This window comes from Urocitellus parryii, chromosome 8 (genome assembly GCF_045843805.1).
Source record: "Urocitellus parryii isolate mUroPar1 chromosome 8, mUroPar1.hap1, whole genome shotgun sequence".
Lineage (NCBI taxonomy): Eukaryota > Metazoa > Chordata > Mammalia > Rodentia > Sciuridae > Urocitellus > Urocitellus parryii.
In genome coordinates this window covers 78,075,288-78,100,676 of record NC_135538.1, presented here as the reverse complement: position 1 = coordinate 78,100,676, position 25,389 = coordinate 78,075,288, and the positions used below count along the sequence as shown (strand labels likewise).

The following is a 25,389-nucleotide window of genomic DNA, read 5'->3' as shown; positions in this document are numbered from 1 at the left end:
TACACTTAGGGTAATGATGTCAACTTCATTCTACCATATTTTTTACCCCCATACCCCCTCCCTTTCTCTCTAAATCAACTCCTTTTAAAGGGGTATTATTAAAAGTTCATTTGATTTTACTGATTACACAAAAATAAAGTTTACCCATTGGTAGTAAAATGTCACATTGTATATCAAAGGTACCTCATAGGAAAGCTGTCTTTTTCTTAAGGAACCAGTCAATATCTTCCTCTATGCATTACAAATGTTATGATGGTCAAGGCCACAGTCTTCATTCCCTGTTGTATCTTTATAACAATGCCTGGTATATAAGAGTACTCCTCTTTTTTGTCAAAAAATAAAAATAAATAAGAAGAATAATTTAATGAAAAATACAGACAACTGTTGTAAACAAGAGTCTGAGAAAGATCTTATTTCTATGACAGGGAGTAAACTATATACCACCTAAGACTTCTTCTGGGTTTTAATCTAAAATGTGATGCTAGACATATTCCTCAAGCCAAGGAAGAACATGTATACCGGTGAGTTGAAAAAGACAGAACTAATGAAGAAGCACTTTCAAATACTGGACAAAATAGGACCAGTAACAAGCTGAGATATACTTTAGAAATAAAGCACTGATTCTGAGTATGGTAGGTCAAGGACAGTCTGACAGCCTTTCTACTTAGCAGGGGAAATTTCTGTTCTAACCTCCACATACTCTGGAAAGAGGATGGAAAAGCACGTGGGTGGATTAGTTAAGGAAAGAGTAGCTTTTGTGGAATGCAGAAGTGGATGAGGCAGAAGGTAGGCTAAAAACTGACAAAAGAGGTCAGAGTGGGATGGTCAGAAGGGAGGGAAGGGAAACTTTGATAAGCAAGGGAGAGTCAAGTAGATGCCTGAGGTAGGAGTTCAATGTTACAATTCGCTCAACAGAACAAGACTGCAAAGATGTTAGCTGTGTAATAGTCACCCAAGAAAAAAAGAATGGAGAAAAGGGTTAAAAGCAGAGGAAATAAGAATTCTGGTTGCAGGAAGGACTGGGGATATAGCTCAGTTGGAAGAGTGCTTGCCTCACATGCACAAGGCCCTGCATTCAATCCCCAGCACCACAAAAAAAAAAAAAAAAAAAAAAAGAGAATTCTGGTTGCAAGCTTGCTTGCACAGAGATCATAAAAAGGCAAAATCAGAGAAAAAAATATAAAATTTCCAATAGAAAGTAAAATGGAATTGAAAGATAGCAACAAAGAGGAGAATGAATCTGTGCATGATCATGATTCAACCTGAAGGTTGCTTACTATGAGTTTTAACTTGGGAAAGTTAAGTTATTAAGATGGATAAGATCCATTTTTCAGTCTACTCATCTGGAAAATGGGGCTAATAACAGTACCAACCTCATAGGATATGATGATTAGACATGGTAATAAATATAAAGCACGGCATAATGTGCATGGCACCTAGTAAGCACCAAAATATTGAGTATTACTCATGCGGAGTAAATAGGTGGGCTGTGCTGCATTATAAACAGGTTAATTGTTTTAGGAAGGAGAAAGTTCATGGTTCTATCCTAGCTCTGTGACTTTCTAGCGGTCTATTTATTCATCTATGGATGGTTAAATAATACTTAACTTGAAGGGATGCTAGGAAGACTAAATATAAGATGTACAAAATGTATTACTACAGCGACATATAGTCTATAATAGGCCTATCAAGAAGTTTCACAGATGGCAGTGAGCTTCACCTTGTGCAGAGAGTAACTGAATCATGATTAAAAGGGGACAGGGACATTTGTTAAAGCCAACTCACAGTGGAAAGGGAAACATGAGAATAGGAGAAATACATATCTAGAAAGAAATTTGAAGAATTATGTCTCATATTCTGAAAGCCAAGATGAGAATGGCAGGTAAGCAGTTTCCCTTCCCTGTTTCTACATTTTTGAGGCTTCTCCTGGTAATAATATGGAAGTTCCAAGTCCAAACATGAATTCAGTGCTGTCACCTATCTCAAAGCTTTAAGAAAATTGAAATGCTGTTTCCCTTTATCTAAATAAAAGACTTACGATACCAATTGTGTATATGTGTGTGAAGTGGACAGGAAGAGAGAATGAGAGCTGTAGTTAAAATCTCTTGTCTTTAGCAGTTCCATAAGTTGAATATTTATTGGGTGAGATATTGTCAGTCCTGAATTGATTGTCCTTTCACTAATTAATCATATTTTCTAGGTCTTGTTTCATGCTGTGGGAAAATACTTTCAAAATTCACTTTGAATATACTCCCTCCACTCCAGTACTGGGGACTGAACCAAGGGGTGCTCTACCACTGTGCGATACCCCTAGCCCTTTTTATTTTTTTGTTTTTATTTTGAGACAAGGTTTTGCTAAGTAGCTGAGGCTTGCCTTGAATTTGCAATTCTCCTGTATCAGCCTCCCAAGTAGCTGGGATTATAAGCGTACACCAGACATGAATACAATTTTTTATGATCCTACTACTTTATCACATGGAAGTGAATTTTATCTTCTCAAACTAAATATCATTTCTTATATTTTATAGTGTATATTCATACACATAGTATAAATTAATTTAAACATCAGTTTTTACCTTTATCTGACACTCCAGCCATCCTGCACTTCTGAGCATTTTAGATGCCCTTTTATCTATTGGTATAACTTTGTTCATATTTAGTATTCTAAAAGGACTATTAAATAAGGTAGCAACATAAGAAAAAATATACTAAGGTAGCTGCACAGGTCAGAGGCCTAGCTGCTTCCTGTTTGGCTAGTATGAAGGAAAGACAAGAGTACTGGGCTAGAAACCACGCAATCATTTTCAAATATTTAACATCTATCAGTCTCAGGGACACCTAAATATAGGAAACTAACATTATTTCAGGCCTGTCTCCCAGGGCTGCTGTAAAACTGTTAAGCAAAATACAATGCCAAAGCTGTCTTCCTTGTTGTTTGCTATTTTCTAGTCATGTGGAGTTTTTTTTAAGTCAACACCTTGGATTCTCTTTAAAGAGCCATTTTAAGATGAAAACAAAAAAAAAAAAAAGAAAAAAAATCAACTATCTTGCAACTGACCATGAAGAAAGATCATTTATAGAAGTTCTATTATATTAATTGTACAATATGTGGAATTATTTTTTAATTGTGGTAAATAGCAAAATTTACCATCTTAATCATTTCCTAAGTATACATTCCAGTCGTATTAAGTATATTTAAATGTTGTGCAATCTCAAGAGTTTTTTTGTCTTACAAAATTGAAACTTCATATCCATTAAACAATTCCCCAGTTCAATTCTCTGTCTCTTCAGCCCTGGCAACCACTATTTTATTCTCTGGTTTCTATGAATTTAACTATCTAAGAAAGCCCATATAAGTAAAATAACACATTATTTATCTTCTTGTGATCAATTGATTTCACTCAGCGTAATGTCCACAAAATTTATGTACATTGTGGCATATGTCAAAATTTCTTTCCTTTTTTTACATTTCAATAAAGTTTAATTGTTTTTTTCAATTTGCAGATGATGAAAGTAAGTGAGCATCTATCTATATGGATGGTTGGGGCAAAATGCTTTATCAGATTGACAAAATCAGTTTCTAGCAATTCTGTATCAGGTAACGTTTTTATCCCTTTTTATTTGTTCTAATTAGTTATACATGACAGTAAAATGCATTTTGTTACATCATACATAAATGGAATATAGTTTGTATATATATATATATATATACCACATTGTTTTACTCTTCATTCATCAAAGGACATTTCAATTTTTCTACCTCTTGAATACTGTGAAATGCTGCTACAAACATGAGTATAAAATATGAAATTCTTCAATATACATCTCTGCCCAAATTTTAATTTGATAAATAAAAATGAAAAGAGAAAAACTTATTCCTTCAAATGCTCCATTTCAAAATCACAAAGGCTTTTATGTGATTACATCCAACAGTGAGTCAGAGATTCCTTCAGGAGATTAATATATTTGTATTGCAATCCCAAGACTTACATTCTAATAAATCTGTAATCATAAAGTGCCATACTAAGATGTTTTAAGAATGAAAATATTCCATGAAAAAAATGATAGTGGATTTAAGAAATTGATATATTGATTAATTAAGGAACATACTTATATAAAAATAATTTATTCTGTTTTCTCCTTACTGTAAAAACATATATTTTTAGCAATTTTACAAAAATTTTAAGCCACATTTTCAAACTTAAATAAGAAATAATAAAATATAAAGTGCCTATAGTTGAAAACTTTTGGTAATGATCCATAATAAAATTTAACATTTTGGGGGGGGCTGGAGTTGTGGCTCAGCAGTAGAGCATTCCCTAATACATGCAAGGCCCTGGGTTCGATCCTCAGTACCACATAAAAATAAAGGTATTATGTCCAACTACAACTAAAACATTTTTTAAAATTTACATTTTTATAAAGAAATAAAGTTAAGATTTAGTTTACATTGACAACGTTTGTTTTAGGAAGTATGAAAATTCGATAGAGTGGTTTTAAGGATTATCAGTTCAAATCTCTTATGGTACAGGTAGGAGACCCAAAGAAACATTAGTAACTTGCCCAAGACCGCATAATAAGCCAACCTCAGAAGTTGTCTGTCAAATAATAAATGTTGCATGTTAATTGAGACAACTTTATACTTTCCTGTTATTGTTCCTGGTTTTGACAGAACAGTTAACTCTTGGTAATTCAAGCAATATTGAGATGACAGGTATAGTGATGTAGCAACAAGTGCTGTTTCAAAGCAGGTGCAACAATAAGAGAAAGCAAAAAGAACTAAATAAAAATCTGTTATTCTTACTATTTGGGGAGTCTGATAACAGACCGTTGTTGAAAATTATGAATGAAGCTTTTGAATTTCTGACCAAAGCGTTCACCTGAAATCGCTTTGCCTATTTAAAGAACAAAGAAATGACATCTACATCCAGAACTTTAGAGCCAGGCAGGACCTTAGAGATTATCTATTCAACCCTATTAATTTACAGATGAAAACGTTAAAGATTGGAGAAGCAAAGGGACTTGTCCAAACTTTTACAGCTAATTAGCAGCAGCCCCACCACTAAAGCTTGGGCCATCTAAACCTCAGTCCAGAGTCTTTCCATTGACTACACCATGCTGCTCTCCTCACTTCCACACAAATCACAATGCTTCTGCATAGAAAATGAAGAGAAAGGAATAATCATATCTGATTTTATATGCTTTGTGGTACTAAATGACTTAATGGTTCAACCATTCATTAGATTTAGTCAACATCAATTGAATTTATGACTGACAGCTGATAGCGATCATTAAAAAAAAAACAACTTGTTCTTACAGGGGTCTAAAATTTTATTAGCATTTAGCAACCACAAAATATCACCATGCAAAATTATGCTAGATTAAGGGGTATATGTTGGGAAGAAAAATATATAGAAGTGAAGGAGTAAATTATAATGAAGGTGTGTAAAGAGTTCAGAACTAGAGCCACAGGAGGAATGGCACAAGCAAATGAACAAGTAATTTCTAAAATCAATGTGTTCAACAAATAACCAATCAGTGAACGGGCAAATTAACTAAACACACATGTCAAAACAAGAACTACAAATGGCCAACAGACACATAAAAAAATGCTCAACACCCTTAGCAATCAGGAAAAAGCAAATCAAAAGTACACTGAGATTTCATCTCCAGTCAGAAAGGCCACCATCAAGAATACAAATAATAAATGCCAGCAAGGATGTGGGGAAAAAGATAAACTTAGTACATTGTTCTTGGGGCTTCAAATTAGCACAACCACTATGAAAAGCACTAAAGAGATTTCTTAAAAGACTAAGAATGAATTCATCCTATGATCCAGCTTTCCCATTCCTTGATAGTTATCAGAACTAAAATCAGCATACTACAGTGATACATGCACACCAATGTTTATAGCAGGATAACCCACAATACCCAAGCTATGGAACCAGCCTACGTGTCCATCAACAGATGAACTGATAAAGAAAATGTGGTATAATACACAATGACATTTTATTCATCTACATAGAAGAATGAATTATGTCATTCAGTGGAAAATGAATGGAACTGAAGAACATCATGGTAAGTGAAATAAGCCAAACTCAGAAAGTCAAGGTCAAATGTTTTCTCTCAATTGCAGAAGCAACAGAGAAATAGAGGATTGAAAAGGAGATGGGGGTGGGGGGCTCTCATGAAAATAGAAGGGAAATCAACAGAGTTAAAAAAAAAAGGGGGATTGAAAGAGGAAAGGAAAGGAGGGCACGGGTAGTGCATGTCCATATATGAACATATCACAATGAATCCCAGGTTTTTTATTTTTTACATAATGCATTTATTAATATAGAGATATATATGTATATATATTTAAGCACAGTAATTGAAATAATAAGAGTAGGCAAATCAGAAGACTAGAGCAAATAGATGGGGGAGAGAGGAAGGAAGCGAAAGGAAAGGTACTGGGGAATAAGACTGACCAGATTTTGTTATTTAAGAACAAATGTGGCTCAATGAATCGAACTCTTATGTCTAAAATAATGTGCTAACAACAATAAATAAAGACAATGTGCTCATTCAAGGGAACCAACTATTTCAGGTTGCCATAATCAGAGAAATGGTTTTATGAGGCAAGGATGAGGGGTATCTGGAGAGAGGTAAATGGGGGCAAAAATCAGTAAAGGCGAGGGCCATGGTGTAATGAGACACATAAAGGTAGACATGGACACATTTTGCTGAAGGGCCAGTGAATTACCCAAGCTGGTAAGAGCAGCAGAACTATGGGCAGGGGAATGCCAAATGACCCAGTTAAGAAAGTTCATTTGAAAACTGGTTCTGAAAGCCAGGTATTTCTTCCCTTCTATCTTCTAAAAGCCCAAACTCACATGGTTGTTAAATAATATACTCTAATACATTCTTATTCTGAGGGAAAATAAAACTATAGCACCTTGATTTGTTACAGGCATAATGTCCTCATAATGAGATGGAAGAAAGAGGCATGCAGGATGAGAAAAAACATACTACACAACTCTTCTCTGTGTGCTGACATATACCTGATTCAGAATAAAAGTAGTCAATCAATGAGGGATAACACTTATGTTAACAGTGTAAAATCATTCACAGATGACATTATCATGTGATGTGAGGGAAAATAAAACAAACTGACCAAGCATTTTGTGGCTCATCAGATCACAAAAAGCATTGTCTGAAGTATGCAACACTTCTGAAAATTCTGCCTTCTGAACCCAAAGATTTTAACAGCATAAACTGTCCTGGCACCAGTTAGAATCTTCATTGTTTACCCTCCTAGAATTCCACTGGCAAAAGTATATTTTGCTATCTATTCTACTGTTGAAGAGTAGATAAGCACATTAGTCATTCAAGTCTAGGAGTCTGCAATCTCAATTCAGACTGTGGTGAAGGAAGAAAACCAAAGCCACCACCAAAAAACTAAATTGGTATTGTGGCTGGTTATGAGATAAGACCTCACTGAAATCACTGACCAAGGGAGATACCATCTTAGAAGTGGGTAATGTTCCACAAATTTGTTTTTAATAAGCTGTTTAGAACTTACCTCTCTTTCTCAAGGAAACATTAAAAATGGTAACTGGGTTCCCAGGCGTAGTCAAACAAAGCTTATTTTAGACAATAATACTGTGACAAATAAAGCTAATATAATAAACATGCTACACAATATTTAAAACACGTGCTTCTCAAGGCCTAGTGATCTGGAGGATAAATCTGTTTTTATTCCATCTTATTAGAGTTGAACGTCCCCTCCTACATCAAACCTGGAAAATTCACTGAGCCTTTCACACAATCCCAGGTTCCCTAGTTTTAGTCACTGTTCTCCTTGTCTTTGATACCCTCTGCCCTAGTTTACACATGCAAACTTCTTCTGATTGTTCCTTTCAATCGAACAGGAGTAAGGAATCTTTGGGATAACTGATAAACATTCTAAAAACAGGGCTGTCCATTGTTTCCACAACTCAAGACTGAGGTGGTGGTGAATAAGCAGCGTAGAGAAGACAATTTTGACCTTCTTCAGGCCCAGCTAGGCCTTACTCTGTCCGATCACATGGCTGTCAGAGTAATGATATCTAGGAAAGGTGAATGATAGTGAACCAGAATGACTGTATGCTGCAACATACAATGACAAGTGTTCCCCGCCTCTCTCCAGAACCTAGAACTGTGCCTGCACATAGCAAGCACCTATGGAAAGAATGAATGATAATATAAACCTGGCTTCCAAGTTTTGTCATCATCTTATGAGAGTCCTCCCTCCTTCTGTACTACTCACCCTTCTCCCTTCTAATCCTTCCAAAGTGAATTCGAGAACTTTTTAAGTATTTGTATAATGGGAAATATTTAAATTCCTCACTTATTAAAATTTATATATAACTTTCCTTAGTTAGATATACCTTTGAGCCTAGGATACCAGTCCTATCATTCTAATGAACTCATAAAAGTAAAGGAATAGAAAAAAAAATGTCATGAGAATGCCTTCTCCAACACCATCAACTGATACAAAGTTCCATACCAGTCTACACTTTTTTCTACTGTAAACCAACATTAACTTCCTTATCCTAGTATCTAAACATATAATATAGGAAGTGGAAAATTATTTTTATTGTTTTCTAAAACTGTTCTCTCAAAGTTTCAACTCCAATGTATAAAATGTCAATGATTTACTAAAAGTAACATTTTCAGTGTTAACATGTTAACAACCACATGTATTGCTAAATATATGCCTTTGAAATGTCCAGTTTCTATATGTTGCTTTTGATATGCTTTATTAAATAGCAGTATTTGATATAAAAGATGAAAATGAGATTTTTCCAGAAAATGTTTGCCCTAGGGAAAAAAATCTCTTGGACCATCAAATGACTCCATAAATCTGTAATTATTCCTGTTATGATAATGCAAAGTAGATAAGTTTATTTGAGCTTTGGTAGAAACCTCAATGGAGAGACATTTAATGAGGTAATAAAAGGGAAAGAAGCACATAACCACGGTCGGGAAGGAGGCGCTACAGGGCAGGGGCCTGCTCATTTCTTGCTCCTCCTGAATAACATCCTTTCATCACACTCAATCACTATTTCTCAAGACCATCTTTCTCTACCACCCATTTTTATTTCCCTCTTTCCAAACATCTGACTCACCAACTTTTCTTAAACGTCATAAAAGAAGCCTCCTTTTCTATTTTGAAGCCCCCTTACCCATATTTTCATGAAATTTTGCCAAAGAGAAACGCCCTTGGTATCAAAACACTGATGGGGTCCCACAAAAGGCACACCAAGAGCAGAGAAAGGAGGTGAGTGGGAGGACAGGGGCTCCAAGGGCTTGACATATGTTCTGCCTAAACCTGAAAAAATGCTCCTTGGTACACAGCAGCAAGGTAGAACAGACTGTAGCCACTAAGCCTCTCTGTTGGTTAAAAAATACCTATACCTACACAAGGTAGCTCATTACAGAAGGCCAGGAAGCAGTCTCAGGTTTCGTAAGTAGATAGTCAACAGCAGTGACAAATATCTTCCCTTTGAACTCCCACTGTGTTCCAGTGGCTACCACTTCTCACTTTTGGTGCACCACATTATATTATTCTACATGCCCTTCAAAGCTCAGTGGCAAGCTTTCAGCAGGTGAGTACACTAAACTTCCTATTCCACTCATGGTCTCTTTCTTTCCATGAGTACAGAAAGGAATTAACCATCACAGAAAGCTGTATCCTATCTTTGTTCTCAATTTTTATTTCTGAGTCTCAGGAGATGAGAAAGCTCCAGGATAGGAAGGGAATGAGAACTCTTAGGTGTGGTCTGGCTGTAAGGACATCGGATAAACTCAACAATGTCTAACTCCAAATATGCAAAGCACAATTGCCTGCCAAGAGCTTGTCTGATATTCAACTGTGTAATGGGAAGCCTTGATGCAATGTTAAAAGAAGCTAAATCACAGAGATGAAGGAAAGGGTCTGCCTCCCCAGTTTTGGCAGGTACAACATAAGGTCAATATGATAATACATTGAAGAAAGATTTCAAGAAACGCTTCATTAAAACCTGCCTTTTAACCATTTATAGTTGCAACAGCTCACCAAATGGCTCACTTCTCCAGTGAGATCTGAAAAGAAACACTTTTCTAAGAAGTCAGTGCTCTAATACCAAAAGCAACAAAGCGAATGAAGAAACGGTGAAATGGAAAAATGCCTACTATCACAATAGCTTCTGCTAGGAAAGCAGAAATTAACCAAATGACACTTCTGTCAAATAAGCTAACCAGCTAAAGGAAGTTTGCTAAGAAAACCGTGTGTATGTATGTGTCTGGGACAACCTCTAGGTGCTGCTGTGGAGACCCTCTTCCTAAAGACTCATTTCCTTCCCGGTGTTTCGGCCTCCCCCTCCCCCTGACAACACTGCAGTGCGCAAAGCCATTCTAGACAATCACTTCAGATAGATTTGCTACTGAAACACTCTTCAAAGAGTCAAATAATGCTATTTTACTTTTAAGTCTAAGTTATACTATAAATGGATGAGCTAGATAGAAGAGAATATCTGCAAGGGGTTGTCAAAGCTACAGTTGGAGCCCTCCTCCCTCTCCAGCCCTCTCTCCACACGAATATTCCTAAAGGTTAAAACAATGCTGTGTATAGGGCAGAACTGTGAGATGAGGTTGAGAGATTTGGGAGTGTAGGGTGGGGCGGTTCCTGCGAGGAGCTCTTGGACGCACAGGCTCCATCTAATGTCAGCTCCCGCATCCGAGGAGCTGATAGAGATGGTGGAGGCTCTGAAGAAAATCGAGCAAGCGTCTGGGAGGGTTAGGGGGGTGGGGGAGGCCCTAACGTTCGGATCAGATTAACCAAAGCACAACCGTAGTGCCCGCGCCCCTGCACCTGCGCTGATCTGGGGCACCCCTAACAGCCACAGGGTAGTGGGGGTTGCAGGAACAGGGACCTGAGATCTGGGCTGGCGGCTCAGAGGGAGGAGCCAAGACAGGCAGCGGCCCGCAAGACCAAACGAAGATGGGGAAGACAGTGCTTTTACCTGCGATGGACCAGGTCCAGCGGTAGAACTCCACGGTGTCGTTGAGCGCCGTGGACACCACGTTCAGGACACTACCTGGCTCCGAGTCCAGAAGCCCCATCGAGGCGATAAGAGGGAGCTGGAGGCGGCAGGAGAAAAGCGGAGACCCCGCTAAAGGATTGACCTCGGAGGCTAAGGCCGAGGGGGCGAGCGGCTCTGGGGACCCTTCTAACGGCGGGGCCCAGCTGCGTCTCTCCTCCTCCTCCCGGCGCCGCTGCGGTAGGGACGCGGCGACAGCGGAGTCAGCGAGCTGGGCACAGCAGAAGGTGTCGTCAAGGTTCCCAAGAGGAGGTGGAGGAGGAGGAGGAGGAGGAGGTCCCGCCGCGAGCGCTGGTGCTGCACCACTCTGCTGCCTCGCGTCGCCGCAGCTCCAATCTCCTCCGCGGGCGTCACGTGGCCGCGCGCGGGGGCGGGGGGCTGGAGCGCCCCTCCTCCCGCCCGCGCTCTGGGAGTCAATTGCGCAGGGGTGCTGCGGTCGGCGGGTGGCGAGTGTCACGCTCGCGCAGGCGCGCGCAGTCCTTCTGCCTCGCCCCCCTCCTTTTCCCTTGCCCTCCAGAGCGAGACACCTGGGTCCTGCTTTCTGTTGCACCCACCCCCACCCCTCCTCAGTGTCTCCATCCTCCTCCCCCGCCTACCTCGAGGGCATCAGGCTCCTGCAGAGGAGTATGTCGCCTTTCCACGGGTGACCTCGTATCCTCCCCGGATGCGTCCTGGCAAAGAGGACGGGAAAAAAAATGGGTGTTTTGTGAGCAAGGTGAGGTAGGCGAGGTACCTGTCGCTCACCTCGATTTCACTTGTGTTATTGTTTCCTTCTCCTTCCCCAGCACATGTTCGTCACCCTGACAAGGGAAATGCATGAATTTTCCCTCTAAATAAGTGAAGGGATATTTGTTTTTCATGCTACAGCGATGGACTATAGGCTTTATGGTCTACTTATTTGCAAATGAACAAACAATTGAATGAATGCTTGCGTGTGCTCCGTATACTTTTTTATTGTACCTGAAATGATCAAAGTAATAGGATCCTGCTAAATTAGGCCAGTAGCAGTTCAGAGAAGAGGGAGAATGGAGAAGAGACTTAAGGTTAGAGAAGTTTTCTGGGATCTTAAGGAATTGAGGTGAATCTTAAGGAAAATGCTTAGGAGACAGGGTAATCTATTCAACAGAGGAAAACAAATTATTATTTTTTAAAACTTGTTAAGAAAGTAGGAGTCAATAAAAGAGGCTACCTCTGAAACATAGCAAAAATACACTACATTACAATTAGTAATTTGATAGTAACTGACATAAAAACATCTTTGAGAATCATGCAACAACCAACTCATCTGCTTGATATTTAAATGTGTCACCTACATTTTGTTTAACCTTTTCTCTACTTGTTGATTTAGGATGTGTCAGTTTAAAGGACACTGAGTCAACTGTGATTTCTTCAGCCTTCTGACATTGTTAAAATAATGTGAATAGTAGCTTTTATCACATTTATTTTATTTATTTCCCAGTTGACCCGATTATATATTTTTCATCTTTATTTCATATTAGAAGCATCCTAAAGGATAACAGTTCTTTTTGGTTACCTGATGAGCCCGTAATCCTGTGCTGTAAGTATCAAAATATCGATAACGACATATTATAACTTACACTTCTTTCAGAGCATAATGGGGATTAAATGGCAGGAGCTTTAGGGAGATAAGGTAATTAAAAGTAATTGATTTATTGTATAACTCAAGCAACCATAGTCTTCTTTAAATGTTTTATTCTTGAAATTCACCAAATCATCCAAGATGTAATTTATTAATTTGTCAAATATATATAGTTTTGTGGATTGACCTTAACCTTAAGTTATGTGACTGATTCTAGTAGCTATAGAAAAATTCTAGTCAAGTTTCTCCATTTAGAGAGTAAAGATTGACTCATTTAATTTGATGATTTAACAAAGTACAGGATAGTTTGAACTTTTTGAACAAAATTGATTGCTACTTCTATATTGTAGAACACTGCATGATTTTTAGGGAGAACCGATTCCTACCCTCATGGCCATTCACACAAACAAAACCTCTTTATCTTATTTAATGCGATGTAAAATTGTTAAACCAGTTTTACTTGGCCTGTCTTCTGCAGTAGGGACCAGTCTAAATTCCTTATTCACTAGGGGGCGCCAGTCACATACAACAAAATCATAGACAAGAGATGGTAAATATAGAGAATGGCAGTTCTACCTGTATCTCCTTGTGCACACTCTACCTGAAAACATAGTACTGTTATTTACATTTATGAGCTGTCCAAACATACACCAAGAACCAGGGCCACAGAATTTACCCACTCTGGGGGTTTTATTCAGCAATAAAGAACAAAATTATGTCCTCTGCAGGAAAATAGATAGAACTGGAAACCATAATTTTGAGCAAATTAAATTAGACTCAGAGAGAAAAGTATTTTATATTTATCCTCTTATGTGTAAGCTAGAGGGGGAAAATGGGGGGAGGGGATGCCATGAAATTAGAAGGGTGGCCAGTATCATAGAGGAAGGAGAAAAGGGGGAAGGAGAATGGAAAGGGGAAGGTTGCGTTGGGGAGTAAAATTTATTAAATTGTGTTGTTTACATATGTGCAAATATGCCACAATGAAACCACATATTATGTATAATTGAAGTGCACCAAAAATTAAAAAAAAAATTTAAAGGAAAAAGAGCCCAGCAACTCTAGAGTTCATATTACCTGGCATGAAGTCTACAATCCAGTATTCAATTCACAAGTAGTTTACAAATACTAATGACAGTCCAGAACCAACACCTGCTGGGTTTTAATGTGCCCCCCAAAGTTCATGTGTTGGAAACTTAATCCCCAGTGCAACAGGTTGGAAGTTGGGGTCTAATGGGAATTTTTTAGGTCACAAGGGCTCCACCCTCATGAATAGATTAATGCCAATTATAAAAGAACATGAAGCTGTGAGTTTGGCTTCTCATGGGTGTACACTCTTTTACCTATCCACTTTTTACCAGAGGATGATGCAGCAAGAAAGCCCTCACTAGATGTAGCTCCTTGATTCTGGAATTCCTGACCTTCAGAGCTGTAAGAAATAAATCTGTTCTTTATAAATCATCCAATCTTGGGCATTCCTAAGATGCCTAAGCACAAAACAGACTAAGAGAGGAAAATGGGTATTGAGAAGTGGGGCTGTTGCTATAACAAATATTTGAAAATGTGGAAGAAGCTTTGGAACTGGGTAATAAGTAGAGACTTAATGTGTCTCAGAACATAGACTATAAAAAGCCTAGATTGCCCTGAATTAATTGATAAAGGCAGGAGTGATGAAGGCTCAGGAGAAAATTGAGTTGGGGGGTGAGAGGATCCAAATCTTCTTAAGGATTGCTTAAGTCATCACAACCAGAATGTTATTAGAAATATGGACAGTGAAGTCCATTCTGATTGTGCCTCTAATAGAAATGAGGCACAGAGTATTGGCAACTGGGGTAAAGACCACCCTTTGTTACAAGGTGGCAAAGAACTTGACTGAATTGTGTCCATGTCCAAGGGCTTCATGAAAGGCAGAATTTAAGAGCAAGGAACTAGGATATCTGATAAAAGAAATTTCTAAGACAAATAGTGAAAGGGCCAAATACTTTTAAATGCATACAGTAAGATGCAAGGGGAGATATTTGAAAACCTTGCTCTGACTTAAATACTTGTGTCCATACCCAAACCAGCACATGGCTCTTTCTTCCATTTTGGAACCTGCGATTGCTTGCTAGAAGTAAGACTTCTAAAAGGCAAATGTTTCTGGAAGGCTGTAGTACAAGGTCATTTTTACTGGTGATAAACAAGGTCTCTGGAACCAAAAGAAGCACGCAACTCTTCTTAAAATTGAAGATGTTTATTCCCAAGATGAAACTGCATTCTTATGAGTAGGAGATGTGGTTATGTATACAATGAATGACACAGTGGCACAGTGCCTCCTGGAAGCAAACCATATAAAACTAGAGTAATCTGGAGAAAGGTTAGCTTGTATCCATGAAAACAGTGGCATGATTTGTGCCAAATCACAAAGCAACCTTTGTGCTAAGATCACTGGACACAAAATCTGTGTGATAACTGCATTCTCCAGGATTTAAATTAATGAAAAATAAATAAAAATGAATTTATCTTCTTGGATTTCTTTTAACTGCACATGGATGTTTATAGCATCTTAATTCATAGTCACCCAAAACTGGAAGCAACCAAGATGTCCTACATCAGGTGAATGGATGACTATATTGTTGCATATTGTATAATGGAAAATTATTCCAAAATTTAAAAATTGAACTATCAAGCCATGAAAAGACTTGGATGACATTGAAAAGCATAAATTCAGAATTCTGGGTTGGGGTTTGGCTCAGTGGTAGAGATCTTGCCTAGAATGTATGAGGCACTGGGTTCAATGCTCAGCACCACACAAGGAAGGAAGGAAGGAAGGAAGGAAGGAAGGAAGGAAGGAAGGAAGGAAGGAAGGAAGGAAGGGTGGGTTAGTTATTGTGTCCATCTACAACTAAAAATATTTTAAAAACAAATACATATTTCTAAGTGAAAGAAACCAATCTGAAAAAGCCACATACCATATGGTTCTAATTATTTGACATTTCTAGAAAGGCAAAACTATAAAGATAATAAAAATATCTATGGCTGTCAGGTTCTCCGAGGGAGAGCAGGTTGAACATGTGAAGTAAAGATGATTTTTTAGAATACTGAAACCATTTCATATGATACTGTAATAGTGGATAAATTACATTTGCGCATTCTTCACAATGCATAAAACTTTACAAGCAAAGAGTAAACACTGACATATGTAAATTTTTAAAAATAACTTAGGATGGAGATCCCAAGATAGAATACAGACTGTCACTAAAGAATCTAATTGTATTTCAAAAACATACAAAACCTCACGGAAGGGGGTTGAGGTAAAATTTGCTGACCTAAATGCATTTGAAAATGAGTAATCTCTAAGATTAAGGCACCATGAACTATACATCGGCAATGTACTGTGGTCCACAGGATTATTTCCCTCGGTGGAATGAATCAACAGTTCTGATACTGCTATGTGTGTGCGCTGAAATTGAACATTAAGTAAACAGATGGCAGATGGTAGAAGCCAGTTTCTTACTGTTGGAAGTGTAAGTTCGTAGGTAGGAAAAGAGGAGAGGCTAGAATGGTCCATGTGGTGACAGAGTTGGATATACCAGTATGAACTTATTTTTGGCTTAATGTCAATACTAATGGTTTCGTATAGATGTATTTATAAATATGTATGTATTCACAGGTTAGTATACTCACATTATTTCCTGCTCTGTGGGTTGAGAGGGCTTAGAAACAGTGGCACTCTTCTAGCAGCAAGCACATCTAGTGCCCAGATTTGGGTTTCTAAGGCCATTTTCCAAAGTAACCAAAGATCCTTAAAAAAAAAAAAAAAAAAAAAAAAAAAAAGATTGGTTCTAGAACAGGGATAGAATATGTGTATGATGAGCCCGTAGCAAGAAAATCCTTGTATGGGCATGGCAGAGGGACACAAGAGCCAACTGAAAGAGATCCCAGTGCCTAAAGCTGTAACATTTTTCAGTAACATGTTAGATAAATACTATTGTATTATAACTAAAGCATAGCCAGTTACAGTGACATACACCTATAATCCCAGCACCATGGGAGGCTAAGGCTGGATAATTGCAGCTTCAAGGTCATCCTCAGCCACTTAGTGAGGCCTAAAACAACTTTAGTGAGACCCTGTCTCAAGATTTAAAAAAAAAATTTAAAAAGGCTTGAATGTAGTTTAGTGGTAAAGCATCCCTGGGTTTAATTCTCAGTACCAATAACAGCAACAAAATACATACATAAATGTGTGTGTGTGTGTGTGTGTGTGTGTGTATACATACATACATATACATTTATCACCAAATTATAAAATAAATAACCACGAGTCTGTACTAAAGTAAATAAATAAATAATCTTTGAAGACAAATCCCAAATATTTTATGTAAATCTCTGCCTTTAAGGAAGAAAAGCATAACACCCAATTCATTAAATGTGTGCCACACATAGTGACTTCTTTCCAAAAAAAGTACATAATAGAGGAAAAGAAGAATAGCTTCACAATGGATAAACCTCACAAACACTTCCTCAACCAGGTAACCAAGATCAACATTGATGGTGACAAGAAATGTTGATAATATATATCTTTGCTCTAATGCAATGAAAATGACAGTTTACCTCTATGGTCTTGCTCCCCCAAACTCTACATGTGAAAAATATCAGACAGGTTCCAATCAAGTGACATTCTATAAAATATCTAACTGGAACTCCTCAAAAGTGTCAAGGTCATCAAAAACAAGGAAAGTCTGACAAACTGTCATAGCTTCAAGAAGAACCTAAAAGACATGAAAACTAAAAGAATGTGGTATCCTGGATGGAGTGCTGGAACAAAAAAAGGAACATTAGGTAAAAACTAAGGAAATCTTCATAAAGTACAGACTCCATATTGGTTCTGTCATTGTGACAAATGTACCATACTAATGGGAAAGATGTTAATAAGGGAACTTAATGTGGGATATGGGAACTCTGTATTATCTTTGCCAATTCTATGTATATCTTAAACTGTTCTAATAGATGAAGATTTTAAAAATCATAAATAATAATTTTAAAGTAAAAAATTATAAGCTCTTTAGTAATTTCAATTTTAGGAATTGAAGATATAAAGTAAGTTTGATAATAGCACCTACAGTTCAGTTTGTTTTAAATCAGGTTTGATGATAATACCTATGGTATTAGCATATTATGCTGCTTAAATGAGGTCATTCATAGTAGTATGAGTATTCAATAATTGTCAGTAACTACTGTTCTTTTAATTATTCAAAACTGAATTAGGCACAATCCTCAAAGAACTGACAATGTAGTAGACATAAGTAAAAAGGTGAGCATAATAGAATGTAGTAATTGATGATAAGCAGCTCTTTATTTAATGTGTGACCTTGCATAATGAGTTAAGCCCGCTGTATCAGCCTCCAGCCAATGTAGCAATAATGATGATATTGATGATATTAACCTCAATAACACTGATGACAAGATGAAGACAGAAGCATGAAGAGGTATGATGATATGAAATGAAAGAATCTCCCAACTTTGGGGCTGTCTATGATTTACTAGAAAAGGTATTTGCTAAAGTGTATGTCATGAAAAAAAATCTTAACTAATGAATCTGTTCATTCAACAAAGATTCATTGAGTTTCTGTGTTTGTTAGACACTGTCTTTGTCTTGAAGATTTCCACAGTTTAGGGGGAAAGATAGACATAACAATAGTACAATAATTTCAACACAATGGAATAAGTGCAATGATTAGCTAAGAGCTTAGACATTACTCTTCACAGTCTAGCCAGTGTATGGAGGAGGAGGAACCATGGAGGTCTTCCCCAAAGAGATGATTGGTGTGTACCAACTCAGGACAGATTGGTAGTTCACATGGTGGACAGGTTCAGAGCAAATCTTACATATGAGAAATACCACGATGTATGTACAAAATAAGAAGTAACTGAATGATGTTTAAGTATTGAGTTCAAGACAGGGAGTTTCAGATGAAGGAATTCAAGGACAAAGGCCTTGGGACATCATGTTAAGGAGCTTGGAGTTTTCCTATATGCAATCAGTGTAAAGGGTTATAAAGATGAAGTAATCAGATTATATTTTAGATAATTTTCTTGATTTGATGTTTGAAAGATGAATTTTAGGGATCAAAGCTCTTCACAAATAAACCAGTTTTGCAGTAGCATAAGAAAAAAATGATGAGTTTGAGAAGAGTGGCAGCAGATGTTGAAATGAAGAAGAGACAGATTTTATAAGGAAGAGGCAGAATTTGAAGAAGGAGGAAGAAGGAGGACTCAACAGGCAGCTCAAACGTGTGTCCAAAATGTCCCTGTTAATTATTCTCCATATATGTTCTGACAAATGTTTAAATACGTCTGGGGATAGAAGGGATAGAAGCCCTTATATATAGCATTTGCCAACTTCCATGATGCAAATACTCCCTCCATGACTGATTAAGCCTGGTGATCTTTCATCTCTGATTGCAGAGTTGGAAGGAGATGCTCACGATCAATCCACATGAGTTAGTGAGAGTATGTTACAGCACAGCACTGATATGACCCCATCCAGTATATTACTCAGTTCTACCAATTACACCTTCAATATGTGTCACATCTCTTGCACTTCTGTAACAAGAATCATCAACTCTTGCCCGGATGAGTCTTTCTGCTCAATCTTGCTTCCCTTCACCAGAGCAATCAGATCAAGCCAATGCCATACTTATATGCTGCAGATGACTTCCCAATATTTTTAGGATAAAATCCTCTCTGTTACCAGCTGGACTGTGCATGCATATATTGGGTCTTGCCTGTTAATACAAAGTCTCTCCCTAGGATATTCTTCAAACACACTTAGCTTTTCCCTCCTTGGGGTCTTTAATTCATCATCCCCTCTTCCTGAAATGTTTTGCTCCAAGCTCTTATGGTTTCAGCTCAGGTGTCTACTCAGAAAGGCCTATTAAGAGTGAACTCTGTCATCACTCAGTTTATTTCCTCCATGGTACTTATAATTAGCTAAAAATTATCTAACTGGAATGGAAATCTCCTTGTCTGTAACTCCTCCAGTTCTCCTGTGCCTAGTACCATCCAAGACATCATTGGAGCTCAGCAAACATTTAAAGAATGAAAGAATAAATCATATTTATGGGTAGTAACTTGGATGATGGATAGATAGAGATATAACCAACTGAAGCAGAGAATGGAAGAAGACAACTGAGTTTAGAGCTTGCAAAGATTTCATTCTCTTAGGACTATTCAGGTAAAGAGTCTATCATACTAAATTTGTATTCATATCAATTTTCATATACTATATCATATATACTAACATTTTGTCTCTCAGGGATATTTTAATTGAGAGTATCATGATTTTTATGATAGCCAAATATAGTTTTGAGCTGAGAACAAAAGGAGGAAGAGATAGAACTGATAAGTACGGTTATCCTTCAGATTTGACTATTTAATTATATAATTGGAATTTTTTCATTTTTCCACTGTAAAATTAGTAAGTAGATTTTATATTGTACTGAAAACTTATATCCTTAATAATTTTGAAACCTGTCTTACCAGCTACTTGGGTAAAAAACCTATTTTAACAATTGTGGAAACTTTTGATTATGTCCAAGGAACATTAAATATATTCAAAAGTTGAAATATAAAATTTCAATGAAAGGATTTGCTTTATTCTATATATGTTGCTATCTATATTACTATATTCAAGGAAATTAAAAGGAAGAAAATGATCTAAATGTCTTATAACCTATTATAGATCTAATAGTGATTTTTTTCACTAGAAATACCTTAGTATATATACTGTCTAAGTCAGGTCTCTTTTCTACTTGCATGTATAGTTCCCAGATACAACGCCTGCTCCTATCATTACCTATTTCCTACAACTCCAACATTTTCTGAAAATTAGTCAAGAGTGATTTCTCTACCACATAGCTGTCTTTTTATTTTTACAAATAAAATCTTACTTATACAACTTTTACTTTTTGTTTGATATCAGTGACATCAGTCAATTTTATATCTGAGATCAGTGAGTATTCTTTGGAGGAAAGAAATTGTTTATAGATTGGAAAGTGTTGTCCTGGCCAGGGGACACATAGAATTAAATTTCATTGGTTTGACAATGAAATTGTACCTAAATGATCATGAAATTTTTCTTAATTATGAAACCAAAATAGAAAACAAAAGAAATATTATGCCCTTATTTCTTACTGAGAATACTATCTGAATGAAAAACGTAATCAATTCTGTAAGTAATGAGATCCCAGTCACACATTTTTACTACCAAGGATGAATTAGATCCAGCAATATTCTTTTGTTATAAGTAAGATTTGGGTCCAGAATAATTAAAAAGATTTCTATATAAGGAATGACATATGAGTTAATGTTTGGCACAAAATTGTGTAAGAATTGATCTCTTAGTAAATTTTGGTGGTGGTGTGCATTTATTTATTCCTTTTTATTTGAATAAGTAAAAGTAAGCCTAAAGGAAAATGTTGTATTTTGGATGTTAATGTGCCCCCAAAGCTCATGCCTTGAAGGCTTGGTCCCCAGCTGATGGTGCTATTGGGAGGTGGTAGAAAATTTGTGAGTTTGGGTCTTGTTGGAGGAAGTAGGTAACTGGAGTTGTGTTCTTGAAGGGTATGATGGGACCTGGCCCTTCTTCTCTCTCTAATTACAATGTGAGCAGCTTTGCTCCACCATACACTTCACAACATGATATTCAACTTTGCCAGAGACCCAAAGCAATGGTGCCAGCACCTATGGGATGAATCCTCTGAACTGTGAGCCAAAATAAATCTTTCATCCTTTGAAGTTGGTTTTCTTAGATGTTTCACCACAGCAACAGAAAGCTAATAAAAAAGCAACATATTTTGAGCACATTTTATAAGACCCTACTTAGTAGGCTCCTTATTTTACACATAGGATTTTCCTTTAGCATTTTATCTGAAGCAGATCATAGATTTTTATGAAGAGAAACTAGAAAAGTACTGTATTATAATAGAAAGCATCTTGGGCCAGGAATCAGGAGGGACCTCAGTTTTGTTTTTATCTCTGGCCCTAATGTATGTAGACATGGGCAAGTTACTAGTCTCAATCACCTTATCTGATAAATGAAGATGATGCATTCCCTGTCTACTTCATGAATTGTTGGATGGGTCAATGAGATAATGGATAGTTAATGCATGGTATTTTTATTACTGAAATAGTTCACTACCAATAAATCCTTAAAAGATATGATTTCTCTTTGTTATCAATTCAATTAAATAACAATATACTATTTTAAATTTACTTAGCACAAAAGGGAAATAGCTATTTGATAACTATTTCTTTTCATGGGGAAAAACAGTCATCTATGTATTTTACAATACATTCTCATTTTTTAAAAACTTCCCCCAATACCAAGATAATATAAAGGGATTGTATACATTTGGCCACCACAAATTTAACTTAGATAATTTAGAATTGTCTGTTGTTTTTATGGTTCTTCAAAAAAACAAGTTGAGCTCTATTATCTAATCTTTGATTAGATATTGGATTAACATTTTTTCCCTTACATAGAGTTATCAAGGGGTACACTGGGAAAGAAGAATATAACTTTGGCTTAGAAATTTAGTCAGTCCCTTGACAACAAATGCTTCTCCCTCTTGTTCCTATATCATGTTTTCTATTCAGACATCTTGGAGCAGGTGAGGAAAATGTATAGGTCCTCCAACAAGTAGTCTTTTTAAATTTTTTATTTGTTCTTTTTAATTATACATGACAGTAAAATATATTTGGACACATCATACATACATGGAATATAACTTACCTTTTTTGTGGTTGAACATGATGTGGAGTTATACTGGTCATGTATTCATATAAGAACGTAGGAAATTATGTCTGATTCATTCTATTATCTTTCCGATTCCCATCCCCCATCCCTCCGTTCATTCCCCTTTATCTAATCCAGTGAATTTATATTCTTCCCTCCCCCAAATCCCTGTTTATTTTGAGATAGCATCGACATATCAGGGAGAACATTCAGCCCTTGGTTTTTTGGAATTGGCATATTTCATTTGGCACGATAGTCTCCAGTTCTATCTATTTACTGGCAAATGCCATGATTTCATTTTTCTTTAAGGCTGAGTAATATTCCATGTGTATATGTACCACATTTTCTTTATCCATTCTTCTGTCAAAGAGCACCTAGGTTGGTCCATAGCTTAGCTTTTGTGAATTGACCTGCTATAAACAGTAAAGTGGCTGTTATCCACTATACTATGTTGATTTTAAGTCCTTTGGGTATATACTGAGGAGTGCTATAAGTGGGTCAAATGGTAGTACCATTACAAGTTTTCTAAGGAATCTCTATACTGCTTTCCAGAGTGGTTGCACCAATTTGCAGTCCCACCAGCAATGTATGTGTCTATCTTTTCCCCCATATCTTTGCTAACATTTATCATTAATTGTATTCTTGATAATTGCCATTCTGACTGGAGTGAGGTGGAATCTCAAAGTAGTTTTAATTTGCATTTCTCTTGTTGCTAAAGATGTTGAACATTTTTTTTCATATATTTGTTGACCAATCATATTCTTTCTTCAGTGAAGTGTCTGTTTGGTTCCTTTGCCCATTTAATAATTGGGCTATTAGTTTGGGGGGGTTAAGGTTTTTGAGTTCTTTATATATCCTGTAGATTAATGTTCTATCTGAAGTGCAGGTGGTAAAGCTTTTCTCCCATTCTGTGGGCTCTCACTTCACATTATTGATTGTTTCCTTTGCTATAAAGAAGCTTTTTAGTTTGATACCATCATTTATTGATTCTTGATTTTACTTCTTGCACTATAGGAGTCTTGTTGAGGAACACCATCCCTAAGCCAACATGATGGAGAGTTGGGCCTACTTTTTCTTCTAGTAGGTGCAGGGTCTCTGATCTAATGCCTAGGTCCTTGATCCACATTGAATTGAGTATTGTGCATGTAAAAGCTAGGAGTCTAATTTCATTTTGCTACATATGTATTTACAGTTTTACCAGCACCATTTGTTGAATAGGCTCTCTTTTCTCCTGTGTATGTTTTGGGTGCCTTTGTCTAGTATGAGAAAACTATATTTATGTGGGTTTGTCTCTGTGTCTTTTATTCTGTACCATTGGTCTTCATGTCTGTTTTGGTGCCAATACCATGCAGGGTTTTTGTCCTAGAACTCGGTAATATAATTTAAGTTCTGGTATATTGAAATTCTGGCTTCACTTTTCTCACTAAGGATTACTTTGGCTATTCTGGGCCTCTTATTTTTCCAAATGAATTTCGTGACTGCTTTTTACATTTATATGAAGAAGGCCATTGGAATTTTTATAGGAATTGCATTAAATCTGTATAGCGCTTTTAGTCATATTGCCATTTTGACAATATCCGAGAACATGGGAGATCTTTCTGTCTTCTAAGGTCTTCTTCAATTTCTGTCTTTAGTGTTCTGTGGTTTTCATTGTAGAGGTACTTCACCTCTTTTGTTAGATTGATTCCCAAATATTTTTTTTTTGAGGCTATGGTGAATGGGATAGTTTTCTTTAATTTCTCTTTGAGTTGATTCATCATTGATGTAGGAATGCAATTTGACTTATGGGTATTAATTTTTGCTGAATTCAATTATGAGTTCTATAAGGTTTCTGGTGTAGTTTTATGGGGCCTTCTAGATATCAAATCATGTCTCTGGCAAATAGGGCTAGTTTGAGTTCTTCTTTTCCTATTTGTATCCCTTTAATTTCTTCTAACTGTTCTGGCTAGAGTTTTAAGTACTATATTAAATAGAAGTGGTGAGAGGGCATCCTTGTCTTGTTAAAATTTTTAGGGGGAATGGTTTCAATATTTCTCCATTTAAAATGATGTTGGCTTTAGCATATACAGCTTTTACAATGTTGAGATATGTTCCTACTATCCCTAGTTTTTGAGCATGAATGGATGCTATATTTGAATCCTTTTTCTGCATCTGTTGAGATAACCATGTGATTCTTGTATCTTAAGTCTATTGATGTGTGATGAATTATGGTTATTGATTTCCATCTATTGAACCAACCTTGCATCCCTGGGTGAACCCCACTTGCACTATCTTTTTAATATGTTTTTGTATGTGATTTGCCAGTATTTTGTTATGGATTTTTGCATCCATGTTCATTAGGGTTATTAGTCTGAAGTTTTCTTTCCTTGATGTGTCTTTGGTTTTGGCATCAGATTGATACTAGCTTCATAGAATGAGTTTGGAAGGGTTTCCTCCTTTTCTATTACATGGGAAAATTTGAGGAGGATTGGTGTTAGTTCTTCTTTGAAAGTCTGGTAGAACTCTGTTGAGAATCCATCTGGTCCTGGGCTTTTCTTTGTTGGTCAGCTTTTGACGGTGTCTTCAATTTCATTGCTTGAATTTGATGTGTTTAAATTTTCTATGTCAGGGGCTGGGGTTGTGGCTCAGTGGTAGAGCGCTCACCTAGCATGTACGAGGCACTGGGTTCGATCCTCAGCACCACATAAATATAAAATAAGGATATTGTGTCCATCTAAAACTTAAGAATAAATATTTTAAATAAATAAATAAATAAATTTTCTATGTCCTCCTGATTCAATTTGAGTAGGTCGTATGTTTCTAGAAATTTGTCAATGTCTTCTAGATTTCCTATTTTATTAGAGTATAAATTTTCAAAGTATTTTCTGATTATTGTCTGTATTCCAGTAGTGTCAGTTGGGATATTTCCT

At 36.7% G+C, this 25,389-nt stretch overlaps 1 protein-coding gene across 1 annotated transcript in view; it reads right to left on the bottom strand.

Moving 5' to 3' along the window:
- Elovl4 (ELOVL fatty acid elongase 4) overlaps nt 1-11,396 on the bottom strand; it is a 28,652-nt gene extending 17,256 nt beyond the window's left edge. The window contains exon 1 of the mRNA XM_026410989.2: nt 11,028-11,396. Within this exon, the coding sequence (XP_026266774.1) occupies nt 11,028-11,127 (100 nt within the window). The 5' untranslated portion in view covers nt 11,128-11,396. The remainder of the gene's footprint in view (nt 1-11,027) is intronic.
- Between the last annotated feature and the right edge of the window lie 13,993 nt (nt 11,397-25,389).